The sequence below is a fragment of the Ostrea edulis genome, chromosome 3, assembly GCF_947568905.1.
Source record: "Ostrea edulis chromosome 3, xbOstEdul1.1, whole genome shotgun sequence".
NCBI classification, from domain to species: Eukaryota; Metazoa; Mollusca; class Bivalvia; order Ostreida; family Ostreidae; genus Ostrea; species Ostrea edulis.
Genome location: NC_079166.1, coordinates 52,079,335 through 52,099,397, shown reverse-complemented (window position 1 = coordinate 52,099,397; position 20,063 = coordinate 52,079,335). Strand labels below are relative to the sequence as shown.

Sequence of the window (20,063 nt, the reverse complement as noted above, 5' to 3'; positions counted from 1 at the left end):
TTTCATACCAGATGCTACCTCTAACTCACTAGCACATTTGTCAAACCAATTCTGTTTGTCTTTCTTTGCACTTTTTTTCACAAGGGCATCAAGCTTTCTGTATTCTTCTGAGCTTCGCCTAGTTCCAGTTGAATCCTTCCTTGCTTTTGCTGTTCGTCTCTTTTCCACCAATTCTTCTGTTTGAACACTAATCCATTCTTTTCTTTTATGCTTAATCCTACCAATGGTGTTTTCTGCAGCATGTAGAATTCCATTTTTGATGTTATCCCAGTCTTCTTATTAGCTATATAATAAAGTTTAATATTGCTGGTATGATGGTGTTAATGTGGCAGGTGGATATGGTTAGCAGAGTGTGAAGGTCAAAGGTAGTGACTCCTGCTGCGTGTAGTGTTTGTATGAGGTTTGTTCTGTAGTGGTTGTGAAGTGGACAGTGTAAAAGGTAATGAGCGATTGTTTCTGGGACCTGGCAGTGTGTACATTTGTTGTTTGTGTGCCTGGTGTACTAACCTAAATCGCCCAATAGATTGGTTTTCCCCACCCTCAAGCGTGTAATGATTTTGACCTGTGTAGACTGACTTTGTTTGGCAGTATTTATACCCTACAGCTTCAAGCTGATTGAATAGTGACTGAGCATTATGATTGGCTAAAATCTAGCTATTTGATTGGTCAATGTATCGGTAACTTTCAATCCACTTCCGGATTCACAACTTTAGCTCGAATAAAGGAATATATAGGAATACATTTATCACACAGAGATAATACCAAATTCGTTTCAGTTCTAGCAATTAATGTACACCTAGATGACATTGCCGCTCGCTTTAAAAAAGTTATTTGACTTAGTATTAAACCATATCACTATTCGTCCTGCATTACTTACCGTCTAGGTATACACTGAAAAAAAATACTAGTATTCGTTAGTAGTCTGACTAGTAGTTGGCCAGCTGTGCTTCGTTAATAAGGCGATTATTAATTAGAGTCGTAATTCTACTGAATGTGGGGTTTCGGGTTACACTCTCCAGGAGTCAGTTTATCATCGTTGAGAAAAGCGGGCAGACATTTTGTTCATTTTGAAAACTCGCAGCATAGATACTGTAAGTATGTTTTACTTTACTACTTCTGTGTTGTACTACTCTTACAAGCATCAAATCTGTTTTTAAAGTGCCATAATTGTATAATATCATATCGAAATTACTAACATACTGTATTAAATATGTATTTTCGCCTTTATTCATCTAGTTACTTAATGGACTTGAACGCTTGGAGCCTAAATGGAGTTGTTGACTGCATGAAGGATGTCAAAAATACAGACAAGGCGTGGTTGGTCTTCTCAAACAGAGGACGCTGCCATGTTTCTTAAAAGAAATCACTGATATGAGAGCACAGTACAGATCTAGAACAAAGGTCGGGTCAGAGGAATTGTCAGTATTCAAATTTACTACATTTGCATTTCAAACATGCTTTGGGTAATTTTCTATTATATCATTATAAATTTCTGGGGCTCTGTTTTGATTTCAAAAATCCCACTAATTATGGCTCTGCTTACAGGCAGGACTCCTGTAGTGATGCATGAAAGGTGAAGATAACGATCAGTGGTCATTCACCATAACTCCTGTAAGCAATACGAAATATGCATCTGTCTGTCTGTCCGTCCGTCCGTGGATTGACAGTTTTCAGGACTGTTTTTGTCTATCCCTGCAGTTATGAACTTATATATATCGATGGTTACAGGTCAAGTTGAAAATTTGGGCTTTCTTGAGCTATTTTTGAAAGAGTTATGGACTTTGAACATAGGAAATTTCAGGGATTTGAAAGTTTTGCTAAAATTTTACTGTGTGGTTTATATACTTGGTATATTTTTTTTTACATGCAGATGGTGGTGGTTTGTCTGTCTGTAACCGGATTGTCACTTCTATTCAAGGAGAAATCAGATGCCTTGCTCATGATTGATTGATTGTATATTGTTTTACGTCCCCCTCGAGAATATTTCACTCATATGGAGACGTGAAAATTACCAATAATCCATGTGAATCGTAGCGGAAACAATCTCAGTTGATGAAGTTGAAGTTTTCAAACGTGACAAATTTTTGGAGAATACACAGGACTCCTTGCCTGCATTTATACCACGAACCTGACATATCCTAAGAGTTTGGGGAAAAGCTTTATGTTTGTATGTAAAACTTATATGGTACCAATTTTGATGCACCAGATGCGCATTTCGACAAATAATGTCTCTTCAGTGATGCTCAACCGAAATGTTTGAAATCCGAAATAACTATGAAGTTTAGATCTAAATATAGCCAAAAACAGCGTGCCAAACAAGTGGAGCCAAATTCGTCCAAGGATAAGAGCTATGCATGAGGGAGATAATCCTTAATTTTGAAATGAATTTCTAAATTTTATAACAGCAATTAAATATACATCCGTATTTTCAAGCTAGTAACGAAGTACTTAGCTACTGGGCTGTAGAGACCCTCGGGGACTAACAGTCCACCAGCAGAGGCCTCGATCCAGGGGTCATAATGTAAAACTTATACGGTACCAATTTTGATGCACCAGATGCGCATTTCGACAAATAATGTCTCTTCAGTGATGCTCAACCGAAATGTTTGAAATCCGAAATAACTATGAAGTTTTAGATCTAAATATAGCCAAAAACAGCGTGCCAAACAAGTGGAGCCAAATTCGTCCAAGGATAAGAGCTATGCATGAGGGAGATAATCCTTAATTTTGAAATGAATTTCTAAATTTTATAACAGCAATTAAATATACATCCGTATTTTCAAGCTAGTAACGAAGTACTTAGCTACTGGGCTGTAGAGACCCTCGGGGACTAACAGTCCACCAGCAGAGGCCTCGATCCAGGAGTCATAATGTAAAACTTATACGGTACCAATTTTGATGCACCAGATGCGCATTTCGACAAATAATGTCTCTTCAGTGATGCTCAACCGAAATGTTTGAAATCCGAAATAACTATGAAGTTTTAGATCTAAATATAGCCAAAAACAGCGTGCCAAACAAGTGGAGCCAAATTCGTCCAAGGATAAGAGCTATGCATGAGGGAGATAATCCTTAATTTTGAAATGAATTTCTAAATTTTGTAACAGCAATTAAATATACATCCGTATTTTCAAGCTAGTAACGAAGTACTTAGCTACTGGGCTGTAGAGACCCTCGGGGACTAACAGTCCACCAGCAGAGGCCTCGATCCAGGGGTCATAATGTAAAACTTATACGGTACCAATTTTGATGCACCAGATGCGCATTTCGACAAATAATGTCTCTTCAGTGATGCTCAACCGAAATGTTTGAATGATGTTTCATTAGGATTACAGGATACTTAAGAGAATTGTATATGTGCTATCGTTGGTCAATGCAGAATTCAAAAGGTCTTAAATCAACATGCATGTATTCTTTAACTCTATTCATACATGTTATGCATTAATGTGAATCATCCAAGCTGGTACATGTATGTAGCAAGTAATGCACTTTCATTTTCCTTGTATCGTGATTCCAACCATAGACAATTTTCAAACATTATTACACATATAAGACGTATTCTTACTCAATAGTACTTAGGATTTACACTGTTATTTAAGGGCCAAATGCAGCTGCCTCTTGGGTGGCCTTTGTGGGGTTTTTTTCTTAGGGGGGTAGCTTCCTTGTTAGGGCACATTCCTCATTTCAATTCTCTATTTTCAAAACTGATATGTTTTAAGGGTAACACTGATTGAATTTGAGTGCCATTGTAACCTCAAATTTAATTTTGCTTGTTGTACATATGTATATAATTATAATGACTTCAGGTTTGTATCCATTGTACCTGTATATTTACCAAAAGTATGGTAAATTCTGTTTCCAAAGATTAAATTTTGCAGTAATGATGTACAAAGTCATGATGATATTCATTATATATCACCATATAAAAACTCTCCTATTTTTGTAGGAGTAATTTTTTCATGTTTTTAAAAAGGATTCTTGTACTTGTTTTCTTTGTGTCATTTCTTTTTCTCAGAGTGCATCTGTATCATTTGGTGGCAGTTATCATTTGACTGTAATTCTAAAACAAGAGTATACTGTAAATAAATGATATTCTAAATGTTATATATTGTTTTTGTTAACATTTTATTGCAAATTCAGAAACTATATTGCTATTTTCAGTTTTTAGTTAAAGCATATTCTTTATTATTTTTAACATTAGGATTTATGCCAGTTAAAATTCTAAGAATTAAAAGGTTTTATGATTGTAAATCACATAATTTTCAATATCAAAATATGTCATGCAATAATTTCTGAATTTACTGTTATAAAATGCATACAATTCAATAAATAGTTTTATTCTGGGATAAAAACAGACACTAAAATACCCCCAAAACATGGTTGGGGAACCCTTCCATATGGAATTGTACCAACTAAACAACAAGTAAAATTACTAGTCATAAGTAGTATTTTTTACTAAGAACAGACAGTAACTCTACTAGACAACTAGTAATTGTACTAGACACAAGTTTACTATGAAAAGCTAGTAACTTTACCAGGCAGCCTAGTAAACTAACTATGAAAAGCTAGTAACTTTACTAGGCTATCTAGTAAACTTACTTTTAGGCTAGTAATCCCATGGATAATTCCTTGACTTGACTTTACTTGACTAATTTGCCTAGTATATTGTACTAGGTCCTGGGTTGTTGTTGGGTTTTTTTCAGTGTATAAAAACTACCACTATTTTCCGTTCAAATGATGACTTCCACGGCGCAATATTTTCTCCCGAAATTGAAGAGTTCCTACAGTCTATCATATCACTGATACATTGTATCTCCACATACCTACTTGTATATTTAGTGATAGTTTTTATCATGGAATTCACATACCTAGACATTAAGTAATGCAACATTAATAGTGATATAGAATTGGTTTGATAGTCAAATTAGAACTAAGGTACAATTTAAAATTTTACAGATATGCTCAAACACGTCAAAGGTATATACATTTACACATATAACATCATGATGAGGTATATACATTTACACATATAACATCATGATGAGGTATATACATTTACACATATAACATCATGATGAAGTATATACATTTACACATATAACATCATGATGAATCAGAGTGAATGACATGCATGCGCAATATTGATTGGGGAGTGCATTAAAGAGGAAGTAGTCCACGACCCTCTTCTTTTCTATTTTTGTATTTAGTTATTTAATCACACAATGTAATTTTTATGGGTTTAAGGCTTAATCCTACTTAGCTGAAAATTAGCATGGAAATAGAACATACATGAACGTTCCTGAGTAATTTAGGGTACCTTTAAAAATAATGTATATATTACATTGTATGTATCTATGTATGTATGTGTTTTTATATGTCTGTATGAAAGGTGGAGATAACGAACAGTGATCGATATCAATCTCATAACTCCTACATGTATAAGCAAAACAAAGTAGAGAGTTGGGCAAACACGGACCCCTGGACACATCAGAGGTGGGATCAGGTGCCTAGGAGGAGTAAGCATCCCCTGTCGATCGGTCACACGCGCCGTGAGCCCTATATCTTGATCAGGTAAACGGAATTATCCTTAGTCAAAATCAGTGTGTCAAGAGCGGTCTAACAATCGATATAAAACACGTCAGACAGCATTTGACCCAATGATAGTTTGTATTGGCAAACTAGATCGTTATAACGACCATAGAATTTGCGAAATGCTGACTTTAAACGAGACTGTTGAAACCCCTGTACCATCAACTTGTTTGTCAGTAGCTTGCTTCGATTTAAAACTGACAATACGCAGAACAAGCTCTTGTTTAGAGAAATCAGTTGAGAGATATAAACACCATATGCAGGTGATAATAGAATATTGCTACATAAATATGGGAAGTTGACGACGGAGAAGCTGAAATCATCCCGTTTGTCATAAAGCAGCTGAGTTCTTAGTTTGCCGTTAGTATCTACTTTCATTAAAATATCTAGGTATGAAGCAGAAGTGGACAACTCTGTGGTGTCTTTGATTTGGAGTTCACATTGATATATCGAATTGACATATGAATGAAAGTTATCATTGTTTAAAATAGATAAAACGCCGTCGATATATCTAAATGTCGAATTGAAGGCCACAGCAAAAAAGATTTTTTCTTCTCACGTAGAAGTTTTTTAATAAATTCTGCTTCATAGGAATATAAAAACTTAAAAATATAAAAACAGGTCAGAAAACAAAGAACCGCAAGTGTGTGTGTGTGTGTGTAAATGTATGTATGTAGCACATAATTTGATTATATTTTCAGCACCGTTTGAATACCCCACCCCATTTTTTCAACTCGAGAAGATTAAATGTTCCTTTTTTGTATCTAGGAGATATTTCAACACGTATATGCATGTTTATAGATTAGTATAAAAGACAAAGATTATGTAGACTTGTTGGAACTCTTCAATGTGCATTTGACAGTCTTCCAGAATTGGTTAAGAAACAAAAAAAAATTCCCGGGGGACATCGAACTATACAGAATTTTACATCCTCATTGTAGGGCATGTATATGTGCATGTATCTTGGTTTAATAATCAGATATAAATGATTAAGTAAAACCGGGAAGTATGCCATTTGCTACAAATTAAAGTAATGTTACGTTTAAATACCTCTAGTCGTAAAATACATATGTATTAAATTCCACGAATTACACCATCTCTAACTTGTTCTTACTTTACAATAGATCGTTCGGGTTTTTAAATCCATGTCGAATAATTAAGAATTCCGTATAACACTGTGACTGTGGTTTAAGAACTTATTGTGGTCGACACCGCACATGTTGTTACAAAGACTGGGTTTCGGGGAGAGTTCATTAATTCTGCGTCGGACAATGGCGTTGAGACTGACCACGGTATGATTGTGAGAGAACGGACTATCCACACCATAACGGTTCGTATAATTTGTAACTTCATATATCTGACTGTCCCTCTGTATAAAACAGTTGTACGTTGTATATCCCGTTATGATTTTTATTCTGTGATGGGGTTAACAAATCAACACCAACTTCACATTTTTATTAACATTGGAAAGTGGTCTAATGTCGGAAGTGTCAATATTTTCCCTTTACGGGAACTGAAATTTTAAAAATTGGCTCGATATTTCTTCTGTGATTGAAGTCACTGATAAGGTAGCGATTTTTTAAATCTCTCACACAGGTCACCTATTGATTAGACTTGTGGGGGGTATTCCGTTGAGTTGACAAAACAATAACACAAAACATAATCCTCGGTCCCTTATTTTAAAGCAAAGCTGGCCTGATGACACTTTGTTTTACAGATCGTTACCGAACTTCGAGATGTGTGAGTTTTACGAGGTTGACGTCGGGAACCTGTTATTTTAGTCAGCTCAGGTGGTTGTCCGACGATTTATATGTACTACGATTTTCATTTTCCTTGAATATTACAAATTTTACGAACTCATCTACCTTCCGATAATGAAATACAACTTCATTATACTAAGATCTGATTTAAAATTTTCAGAATGGGGTCGAAAATTACCGATTTCTGATTTGTTTTTGTTTTTTTTTTTCATTGAGAAATGTAATGAATAGATTTTCTAACTAAAAGGGGAAAAATCCGTTTATCAGCATTGTTTTATGAGTTATTCTATACAAAAATGAAAATAATTTATATTATATACGCAATGTAGGTTTTCACCCGATAGCTAGTGTATTTCCCGTAGGAATCTGGGAAGAAACGTTCCCGCGCTTTTGTCAAAAAATAAGTTGATGAATTAAACAGCTTCTACCGAAAATATAGGTAATTGTAGTGAAGCACAATATTCCTAAATCGATTACAGTTTAGAATTTCGTTAGCTACGTCTATTGTATGGAACGACATGCGTAACAGAACGCTACACTTACACACCATACAACCGTAGTCTGCGCCATTATTCAAGAAGACTTTCGAAGTTATTGTCATCTATCGAAGATATTTAACTTTCCTTTTGATTATTCTATATTTGTAAAACTGTTTTGGTAACGAAAACTAGACAGGATGTCTATCGAGGTCATTTGAATGACCTGTGAAATTTTGTATTGACCAACTTGAAGTGCATATAATATAGGTCACATCCGTATATTTTTCATGTCAATTGATATAGGCCATTTCAGTTGCATATGATTTTATCTCTTTAACTGATTACATAGAGTTGTACTCAGGTTGCTTTTAATCTAAAATTGTAGGGAAAATATTGACCCTCTAGTAATTAGAGTTTAAGAGATATTATTAATATCACTATTCATTTATTTGTTGTTTTTGTTTTCTTTCACATTTGAACGTTCTGTGTAATTGTCGTGTAGAGCAAATGTTGTAGAGTTTGAGTTGTTTAGTTTGTGGTGTGTGTATCTGCTATGAAAATGTACAGTGTATTGAGAAAAAAGTGTAAATGAAAGGGTAATGGTGAAATATTGTATTTGTAATAAGTAAGAATTATTAACGCACGCCGGCCCAGGATATTTATTTATTTTTTTTTTTTTTTTTTTTTACAAAAATTAATATTTGAGAAGTGCACACAGGTAATGATTATCAGGGGGAGTAAATTAAAATATACTAATATTCAAGAGATGAAACATAACATCATTAGCAAGAGGTGAAAAATTCAAGAGGTGAAACATTAATATGATTTGCAAGAATTGAACAATTCAAGGGATGAAACAGTAATTAACATGATTTGCAGGAGTTGTAAAATCTAAGAGTTGATAGTAATATTTTATGAAATGCAAGATTTGACAAAATCTATGATTTGCACTTAAGTCACGAGATGACAATTCTTTGGTTCATTACTCTAAAGAGATGGTGTATTTAATTCTTGGAATATTGTGAGCAGTATTTGTTTTGATTACATGTACATGTAGTTGATATTTTAGGTCCCCCGAGTCACTAAGCTGACCAATGCTATTGGTGTGTGTCCGCCGTTGTCCGTCGTGCTTTAACAATTGTGACATTTTAAAACTCTCTTTTGATAATTACCCGTCCATTTAGTTTCAATTTGGTATCAAAAGCATTAAAGATGTTATCTAAATATTTACACGTTAAAAACAGTATACCAAGTTTGGCCCCAACCTAGATTCAGAATCTCTACCCCGGGGATCATGAAATTTACAATTTTGGTAGAGGCCTTCCTGCTCTACATGATTTGTGTAGTTTTTCTTGCAGATGTACGGTTGAAGAGAAGAAGATGATTGAAAATTGTTTAATTTTTGCCCCACCCCCAAGGCCTTGTGGGTGCATGAGTCCTGAAATTTACAATTTATGTCCCTCTTGTCCCAAAGATGCTTCTTACCAAATTTGAAAAAAAGAATTGGAATGGTAGTTATCAAGAAGTTAAATGTTTAATTGTTAACGCACGACGGACGCTAACCAAATGCAATAAGTCACCGGAGTGACTCTGGCGACTTAAAACTATACTTGGTCATTGAAAAGCTTTGACAATGGAATATTTAAAACAGTAACTTCACAAATTCTCTGAAATGTCTCTTTTCACACTATTGATTATAGATTAATATTCACATTAGTTATATGAAATTTAAAAGTATGATAAATATCAGAAAGTCAACTTTACTAGTCCCACGAAATGATGTCCTCTCCGTACTACCCGGGCTGTCTAAACGATGTACAACTCTACCCCTGGACAAGGCGGAACCTTGGGGGAAATACTGAGCAATGGACCTAATGAATTAATCAAAGTTAGGAGTTTAAGGTTAACGTTTAAAGGGAAAGGCAACCCCAAAAACATTACATGATAAATGATCGAATTAATTATATGATTAATTATTTGTCATGCTATTCTGTTGATATACGGCCAAGATAATCTTCAGTACTAATTTGAAAACGTTAGAAATTGAAATTCCCGTCATCTATAGAGGCTGACATATATTTTGTATTCAAGATCACAAAAATTAATAATTTTGACGTCACACCGTCTGTTCCGGTTTTGATGGGATTCTAAGATCATCAAAGATGTGCATGTGGTAGATTTTACGAATAAATAGGTTGATGCCTTCCTGTCGAGCTGTTAATTGCACTAATACGAAGGGGAGATGTGAAAAAAGGTTTTTTTTTCACATTGGTTTTTTTTTTTTTTTTTTTTTTTAATTCCGGGCCCAACCAAGTCATCTGAAAAGAAAAGACTATGTAAACTGTGGATCCATCATTTGCGTAATGACAAGTTGGGGTTCGGGACATTTGTATGAAGAACGTGTACCGTCTGCCTGGTCTGCGATTCGACTGAACGTCTTCTTTTCTCAGTTTCTTCTTGGGAAAGAACGGGCTCAAATCTACATAATCTGTAGGGCTCCAAACTTAATTGTTAAGCAAGGATTTTTGTTGATAAAGATTGTCATTTACGATATCAGTAAGTAGTATTTTATTCATAAAAGCAACATTGTGGTTAGGATTGCCTTTCCCTTTAAATCAAATCTACATATTAATAGACTATGACTAAATCTGAACTGGTTTAGTTGAAACTGTATTTATTTGAAAGAAACAAAAACATGATGAAGTACATATCATGAAAACTAGATGAAACCCGCTCAAGTACGGGAAATTACAATTATATAATATTGCATAGAGGAAGGACTTTTTATATATGGGTTTGAATTGTTGCGCACATGAATTGAGTGAACGATATATCTAATTTCAATGAATTTAAGAATAATCTTTTAATAATTGCGTACATTATTTATGTTATATTTATTGATCTCATGTACCGTAAATAAAACTTGATTATTAGGAAGTCACCTGGAGCTCCAAATCAAATTTTCTTTATGTAACATACATGATCTCTCTCCGTATTGAAAATCAGATAATGATTTTACAAATGCAATTGCAATCCGCCATGCCGAAAGACAAAATGAACGGTCGTTCATATAATTTCAAAATTTGAAACTCAAGTTTTGCGAATGTGTTTGTAATGGTAGTTTTTGTCCAGTGCGATAATTTAAGGACAAAGTTATGAATACACATCGTTTCCTCTCGTCAAACGCAATAATCGAAAATATAATGCACTACATGAATGACAAACAGAAAAACTGCTAAATTGTTCATAACATTAAAATTACCAGGCGCAAGAGAGAGAGAGAGAGGGGGGGGGGACTTCGTTGAATATGTATGAGTAATATAATATATAAACCTTCATAAAATGATCAATATGGTCTAGTAAAATCTATAAGTATAACTAACAGTAACATGATTTTATACTGATCATATTGTAAGCCAATCACAATTTCTCCGCTTGCCGGAAAGGTACGAGAATGTGCGATTGGTTGTAGACCTAAGCGTCTATGATGTTGCCTCGTTCTTGGAGTTTCGTTGTGGAAAATTCCATAAGGCTGATTCAAAACTGCTGGTGGACTGTTAGTCCCCGAGGGTCTTTACAGCCCAGTAGCTAAGTACTTCTTTACTAGCTTGAAAATACGGATGTATATTTAATTGCTGGGATAAAATTTAGAAATTCATTTCAAAATTAAGGATTATCTCCCTCATACATAGATCTATCCTTGGACGAATCTGGCTCCAGTTTTTGGCACGCTAGTTTTCCTTTTAGCTCTTACAAGTTTATTGTTATTTCGAATTTCCAAAATTTCGGCTTGAGCATCACTGAAGAGATATTATTTGTCGAAATGCGCATCTGGTGCATCAAAATTGGTACCGTATAAGTTTTACACTAAAGTCACGGATTGAAGAAACGAACATGCAACATTCAATAATTATCAAAACTTATTTCTTCTGTAAAATCAAAATCAAGCATCAATAAACAACGGATTTACTTCACATCGTATTATCTAAAGTTGTCGTTTAAAAAAAGGAAAAGAAAAGTGGCTTGGATCCGCCACTTACTTTCATTATTGCTATTTCATGGTAGTTTATCGAAAACGAAAGTAGGTTTTTGATTGATTTCATGATATTTACTAATCAAGTAAGATACTATTATAGCTTACAGACTTCACCTAACATATGAAACAATATTGAAGGTGCAAGCAATAACCCTGGAGCAAGCGTTTTGAAGTTTATTGGCAAAATTTGTTAATTTATAAGTGTACATGTAGATTGTTGGGATTGGAAAACAAGTACATCTGCACTTATATAATTCCTCTCCCATTATCATATGTTAACAACTGGTTTAAGATGTTTATCTCACTGCTTAAATTATGAAGAATATTTCTTTTCGATATATGTATGATAGGATTTATGCAGATTAATTTGTTCAATATCTATTGAAAACCTTAATTAAAATATTTCGGAAAACAAATCTATCCTGTACAAACAGAAATGTCAATACATTGATAAAATTGCAGTGAGCTCTTCAGTCTTAAGAATTGATTAGAAATCACTACAAAATTGGGCGATCTACACACCTGTACCTTCAATCAGACGACAGATCCCTGAACTACCCGGCCGTGTGCAGTTTGTCATAGAACTTTAATTATCTTTCCGAGGTAAAGAGACATTGTCACATTAAGCACTTGTAAAAATATTTCTCCACCTTTCCATGTTGCGCTCTCTTTTGTCATTGTGCTTGCTGCGTAATTAGCATTGTTGTGTGACAGATCCCAGAGCAAACACTTCCAAGAGAAACCGGTACAAGTGTACACAAATACACGGCACAGAGAACGTCTTCTCCAATTCAGCTTGTTACAAATATAGGGAAAATTCACTGTGTTTGACATATCTATCTTAAAGATGGGAACTAAAGTGACGTTCCATCCGATTCCAGATATTCACATTTTTGATGTCCCATATAAATGGCAGGTAGGATAAAAAATTTGACAATGCATTTTTTATGATGAAATTACGAACTTTAATATTTTGATTAAAGATCAAAATTATTGCCGCAGTCTAATTCTTTTACACTGAATTTCCTATTTCTGGCACACTTTCCATGACACATTTTAGACTCAGACATTTTGTTACGTGTATATACCACTTAGTATGATTACACCGTACATAAATTGGCTGTTATATGTTACTTTGTTGTCTGCAAGATTGAATATATTCAGACATATCTTATACATTCAACAGTAATATTTGTTAATTTCAATGATAATTGTATTCTACGGTAAAATTTGTTGATTTCAATGATAATTGTACTCTACGGTAAAATTTGTTGATTTCAATGATAGTTGTATTCTACGGTAAAATTTGTTGATTACTGTAACAATTTTCTATAGTTATGAGATTTTTTAAAAATTTGAACATATTTCAAAATGTACTAAAGCTGTGAAACTTAGAGTACCCTAGTCCGATTTAAAAAGTAAATTCAAACAACGCACGCAATCCTACAACCTGGATACTTCTCAAACGAATATCACTAGACTTCTTCGTAACATACATTGTAATTCAAGACACGTTATTTCATTTCAAGATTTAAACACTGTCAGGTTGGTTTAAGAACTAGGCTATGGAATTCGGGTTGGACCACGTTGTTCACTATTTCCCGCTATATAGCTGTATGATGACGCGAAGGTATGATGAGGATGGCACAATAACATGTGATATAGCACGGTGACGCAATACTATTATCCTCTATCGTGTTATATGTCCAAATCCCATAGTGTCAGCGAATCCCATAGCGTCGTTGTCCAATTAATATTAAATCAAAGTACTGAAAATGCTGAAAGCCGATATCATGTACAGGCTGGGAACAGGCTATCTGCAGATCATCTGTAGCTCTCTAGGGGGAATATTGTGACAGATCAGAGAGATCCAGATATACCCCTTAAAAACCTGCAATTTACAGCGCAGAAAAATCTGCAAACGTTTGCGTCTTTATATCGCTGAATTCTTGCATTACCGTCTCAAACATTTAATATCAAAAACATTCTTTCATATTTTCCCACTATACTTGTGTCTAAACTTAACTTTAAATACTCATTAAAGTCCCATGCAACCCGAAAACTCACAGCTTCCAATGATTTCGTTTTTTGACGTAGCCATGTTATATGTAGGTAACCAGTTTTTGTTTATACATGCGGATTTGGCTGAACTATATTTCATTCCGATCATTTTGCTTCACCGATATTATTTCATGCGCGCAGTTTTTCCACCACAATATTTTGTGTGACTCAGACCCGAATTCAATAATATATCTTGAATAGATAGTATGTACTGATCGAATATATCAAATACATATCTAGCATTAGTTTTAAGATTCTAAGGTCGAAAGCGCGCGAAGTGACATCTCTTAAATATGATCTCAAATTACGAACACACGTAGATTATCTCAATTTCATCCTATCATATTGCACCGTATTAGGCCTAAAGTATAACGAGATAATTTGTATGCAAAACATCAATTCGGCCGCTAGAATTTTAAATATTCTGCAATATTTCCAAGGAAACACACAGTAAATGTTATATGTAATATTTTATTTAGAAATAGAAATAAAATTAAGAAACAATTTAAGGACACATGATACAAAAGAAAAGTGGAAGCATGGGTTGATTTTTTTTGCATATTTTGATTGTAATTTATACAAATATGAAATTGCTTAAAAAATAAGGGACCTGTATATTTTCTATGATGTTGGACTCCATTGAGAAATCATGGAAATTAATTAAATTTCATATGGTAAATCGAACTCGTTTTATTTATCAAAACATAAATTTCATTTTCATAATTTTTAGAGAAGTTTGTTGGTAGCATGTGTCGCTAATTATACCCGCACTTTCTAGAAAAAAAAACCAGTTGTTGTTTTTCATTTTAAGCAGTTACCAATTAATTAATATATGAAGCTCGTTTCGTGTAATAAATTTGATTAGAAAGCCCAGCGGCGTTTGAGCGTAATTAAGCGGGGGCTTGGGGTGGCAGCCTCCGACAAGTCAAGCTGATGATGTGAGTTAACTATATAGATAAAGAAAAATGAAGCAAGGATGTTGGGGTCAGCCCCCATTTTCTTCATTTCAGAAGTGTCCGTGTCGATAAAAACGTTTTTAAAAGTCTTTGGGTTTTTTCCAATGTCGTACTTGCTAAAATATTTTTCGTAAAATAGGAAGAATCAATATCCTTTCTCAATCCCAGATGAGTTTCAATTTGCTTACATCAACATCACTGACGTGAATATTCCGGATAATTACGTCAGATAACGCACACGTAACAATTTCCTATACAACGGATTCTATCTATTTTGGAACATAAACTGCATGTCTTTCTGCATTCTGCTTTTATTTCGAATTTTAAAAAACTGTGTTTAAGCACGGTTCTTTAAACTTCATTTTACACAAGGAATTCAAATTTGGGCTTAATTTTGCGATTTTTTGCCGTTTTAACGTTCACGCGATCGTATAATACACTAAACCGCCTTCGGCACCACTTATTTTAGCGCCATATTTAGAGGACCGGTATACTAGGAGTGTTCCCAAAAATGTGGCCCGGGGACAGGGCCCCCTGTTTGTTTATAATTTTTTGTTTCTTGCCTTGTGTATTCTATTATACCGGTAGAAGGCCAAGTCAATCACTAAAGCTTGCAGAAACCTTGAGGAGTAGGCGAGCAATTGGGGGTTAAGACGTTACTTCCGGTCATCACCGGAAGTGATAAAAGAAATGAAAAATTTCAAACTTTTTAAAATGAAACCTGCACCACCTTATTAGGTCCCTTTTGAAGTGTCAATAAAAGTTGATCCCACCGGAAGTCGAAGTGTCAACTTCCGTTTATTTCAAAAATACTTTCCATCTTCTCGTTTTCAATGTCATATATCTCGCTTATGAAACAAGTGCTTGACTTGAAATTAGCATATGTTGTAGACGTGCACAATCGGGTTAAGTACGTCCACCGTCACTTCCGGTCGTCACTGGAAGTAATAAAGAAAAAGAAATTTTTAAACTTTTTCTTTTAAATCAAAACCTATACCACTTTATTGGGGCGTTTTTGAAGTGTCAAAAACAAATTACCCCACCGGAAGTCGAACCGTCAACTTTCGTTTATTCAAAAAACTTTTCATTTCCCCGGTTTTTCAATGGCATAAATCTCATTTATGAATAAAGTGTTTGACTTGAATTTAGTATATGTTGTAAACACTATAAATGTCTAGAGAAATATGAGAAGTTTTTGTAAAATTCGCTTCCGGTCGTGAGATATGGCGTTGATAAAATTTAAACATTGTTTCCTCATTTTCTCAGAAATTAGTAAGGGCAGACATTTGAAATATGCAGGGATTAGCAATAATCCATATTTTACATTTTGTCAACATGTTTGTCCATCACTTCCGGTCTACACAGGAAGTGGTAGAAAAATTGACAATTTCGGATTTTTTCTTCACGATTTTTCAGAGATGGCTTATTGAATTTTCTTGAAACTTTCAGGGATGATAAGAGAATGGAATTAACCGTCGTTCGTTTTTTTTCTGAATTTACTTCCGTTCGTGAGATATATCCGATTATCGTTTTTTAAGGTAGTACTCTACATCGTCATAATGGCTGACTTCCTTTAAAAACATGGATGAAAAAATCGATGTCAGCAATATTTGACTTTTCCTTTTCCATTTAAATAGGTAGCCGAGTAGCTCATTAGGTTAGAATACCGACTGCTGAACTGTAGGTCGCATGTTCGAGTACAGCAGGGGTTTTAATTTTTTTTTTTTTTTTCAGATAACCTTCTACTAAAACTATTTTTTGACAAAATAAAATAAATTTGAAAATTTTCAACTTCAAAATATTGTTGTACATATCCTCCACTTTTCAGCTACATCAAATTTCTCTGGTGTGGCACACCTCCTTAAGAAGAGATTTTGTCCGCTTAATATCTCAAAAAGGTAAATGAATAAAGACAGAAAGCTAAGAACCGGAAGTAGTGTAACGGAAGACCTTCTCATTACTTGTAATGAGCTTCCAGTTATTTATCCTATTTCAATAGACTACAGATTTCCCCCGTTTTCTTTTACCCCGGTACGCCAAACATCTTAATTCCATTGGTAGAGGTTATGTCAGGCACGCATATATTCCCCATATATAGGGTCTACACGTACCACCTATGGGCTGTCGTAGAACATAAATGTATTTGCCTATCTGTATGTACTTAGTTTTAAAATGCTACATGTTAGTCCACAGTTCAATTGGACTCCCTACAAATGCATAGCATGGGACCCACTTTCAATGGTCAACGTAATCAATTTTTGGTAGATAGAAAATTTATAATTCTTAATATGTGAATTTGCATTTTTGGTTTAATCTAGATCATCACTTCAATTTGTAAACAGTTTGGGGAAATTAGAGTGTGTGTACTAAAACATTACCCATGGATACAGTATTGGTCTTTATATTACTATATCATGGCCCCTGGTCCCCCCCCCCCCCCTCCTCCCGGGTGTCCATTTCTTCTGAAATTCTCTCGAATTTAATCAGTCAGTGACAAGTTCCATCATTGTGATTACAGTTACATGTATTACTTCCATTCCTTGTAAACAAAGAACTCGCAGCGAAAAGAAAGGTGGCCTCAAAACTGTGCACATGATACGAGAAATTAAGTCGACCTGCAATCGCTTTGACATCAAGTGCAAATGAAGAGCACCAGTCTGAACTTTTTCTGAAGTGTTATATATATTACGTCGTCTGTCTTTAAAATCAATCGGTTTTAAGGTGAAAATCGATAACATTTTGAAAAGCAAGCCAAAAAGAGGATAGTTAAACAGTCAAAGGACAATAATTTACAATTCACGGCCCGTCATAGTCCGGAGATAATTCACTGTAAAATTGGAATGAGACCCCATTGTTCTAAAGATTTGTAGAAACACTTACGCTATCCTTTTCATATTTTTCTTGAATCTGTGCATTTTAATGTACAGATGTACTGCAGCACAACATATGTACATGGTCAGATATTACATTCAATTTCAATTGTGTGTATAACGTTCGGTATGGGGTAATACTTGTTGCAACCTACATTTACATCAAATCAATTATGGATTTATTTCAGTTAAACCGTTCCCAAACAGTTCCAGCAATGGTCACGTCCTCATCAATAAAACTAGCAGATCCAATCAGCATTAGTGTTGACGATATCTACAATATTGCAGAGCGGGAGAGGTTGTGCTACTCCGCCCGAGGCAGGCGACATGCTGTCGCTCGTGCACAGAGACAGACCTACAAGATGGATGAAGTTTACAAGTCAAGGCCGCACACAAGCGCTAGTGGCTACATCGATAGTTATCGGCGAGAGATGGTGACGCCCACAAAAAGTATTCGCAGTGAGCCTGTTCCTTCTCGGGTTTCCTCACGGGCGGGAGGAGACTTAGATGAAGAATACGAGGCGGACGAGTATCCCATTAACTATATTAATACTCCGTCTGTCTGTTGTGAAGTTATTGGTCCCCAGGCTTGTGAAGAATGTATACAGGCTCATAGGAGACGAATAGAAAGAGAAAAATTTGACGCTCGTTTCCCCAGTTTAAGAATGTCAAGCCAAAATATCACGACCTCAGCACTATTGAAGCGGTATTTTCCAGATCTAACACATGAAGATATACTTATTAAGTTGGCAAGAGGGGAAATAGCGAAACCTAATATACTTTCTCGACCAGTGTGTCGAAGTCGAACTGATAAACGGTCACGTGATAGAGACGCAATATTCCCTTCGCATGCACGTGAGTCTATAGGGATCGCTCGAAACAAACAGTCTAATATACAGACAAAAATCAAATCGATGTTTTTTGTAAACATTGAAGATTTAAACATGAAAATAAATTCTGGAAAAGTATCCAGGTCACTGGGATTCAACCATCAACCTTCGAAAAAGAAAACTGCTTCAACTGAGTTCCAAACAGTTTTCCCGTCATTTGTAAGCCCAAGGAAGGTCAGTTTTATATCGGAAGCAAGTGGCAGAAAATTTCATTACGAACCGCCACTTCTACCTAAGGAAAATCAAGTTCAAGAACCCGGTTTTTTCGCAGGGTCAGACGCCACCTACGAGTTACCAGAGCGACTTCCTGACACTATCGAATTTGTTAAGGAAGGTAATACGATAGACGAATCTGCACTGGGAGGTGAACACAGCGATACGGATGATGATATTTCATTGGACAGGTTGGAGGAAAATAAGAGTTAACAATTTTTGTTCAGGATTACCCATGAAATATCATTTACTGCTGATATTTTACATATAACGAGACTTACATATGTATTTCCGCTTATCAAAGGTTGTGTGATTGTATTTCTTGTTCACACAATGATTAAATGAAGATCACACGCTTTATTGTACATGTATATTAAATCAGAATTGTCTGAAGCGGGGGTTTACATTTCTTTGCATTTGCTAGTTGTTGTTAAAACCATCAGAATTCAAGAGGAGTCCATGTATGTTCGTTGCCTCTTAGACTGTTAAATCAAAGTCCCTGTTTGTGCAGTCTATCAACAGCTGAGTATAGTACTAGTCTTATAATAACTATCAACAGCTGAGTATAGTACCAGTCTTATAATAACTATCAACAGCTGAGTATAGTACTAGTCTTATAATAACTATCAACAGCTGAGTATAGTACTAGTCTTATAATAACTATCAACAGCTGAGTATAGTACTAGTCTTATAATAACTACGTATCGGATGCGTATGTCTTGCCGTAGATTGAACTGTTCTGCAGGCATTCGTAATAGAATTATATTAAGCTTCTATCGGGTAACAACACTTTTCACGACCATTCCTCACGATAGATTGAAGACTAGACATTTTTACAACATAAACAGTTGCTTCTCCATCAACAAAAATGGGGGGGGGGGGACTATTCATATCTAGTGATCAGTCATTCAAAATATTACTTTGTGAAACACGATTCTCATTCTACGCACAAGTACTCTGTAGTTGATATTAAAAAGATGCTGAAGTTCCTCTTAGAAATATATTCACAGTCTTTGGTGATCAGGTCTTACAACAGTCTGTTGGAAATCCCATGGGCACGAATTATGTTCCTATATTAGCTGACCTATTTTCATATTCTTATGAGGCAGACTTTATTCAAAAGCTTCTACATGAGAAGAAAATATCTCTTCCTGTGACCTTCAACTCGACATTTAGATACACCAAACTACACTGTAAACTTTGACAAAC

At 35.0% G+C, this 20,063-nt stretch overlaps 1 protein-coding gene across 3 annotated transcripts; it reads left to right on the top strand.

Moving 5' to 3' along the window:
- Positions 1–6,661: 6,661 nt before the first annotated feature.
- LOC125675661 (uncharacterized) lies at positions 6,662–19,247 on the top strand. 3 transcript variants are annotated; one of them, XM_048913448.2, is made up of 2 exons: positions 6,662–6,919; positions 17,940–19,247. In XM_048913448.2, exons 1-2 carry the CDS (start codon positions 6,884–6,886, stop codon positions 19,065–19,067), a joined length of 1,164 nt encoding a protein of 387 aa, XP_048769405.2. In that variant the 5' UTR covers positions 6,662–6,883; the 3' UTR covers positions 19,068–19,247. The 3 variants fall into 3 exon arrangements, with proteins under 3 accessions (XP_048769405.2, XP_056014075.1, XP_048769404.2); XM_056158100.1 differs by lacking the exon at positions 6,662–6,919 and adding an exon at positions 12,326–12,467; XM_048913447.2 differs by lacking the exon at positions 6,662–6,919 and adding an exon at positions 12,488–12,780.
- Positions 19,248–20,063: the final 816 nt, after the last annotated feature.

Coding starts and splice junctions, on each gene's coding strand:
- LOC125675661 (XM_048913447.2), top strand. CDS start 12,712: ATGGGAACTAAAGTGACGTTCCATCCGATTCCAGATATTCACATTTTT. Junction 12,781..17,939: donor ATGTCCCATATAAATGGCAG/GTAGGATAAAAA, acceptor GATTTATTTCAG/TTAAACCGTTCCCAAACAGT.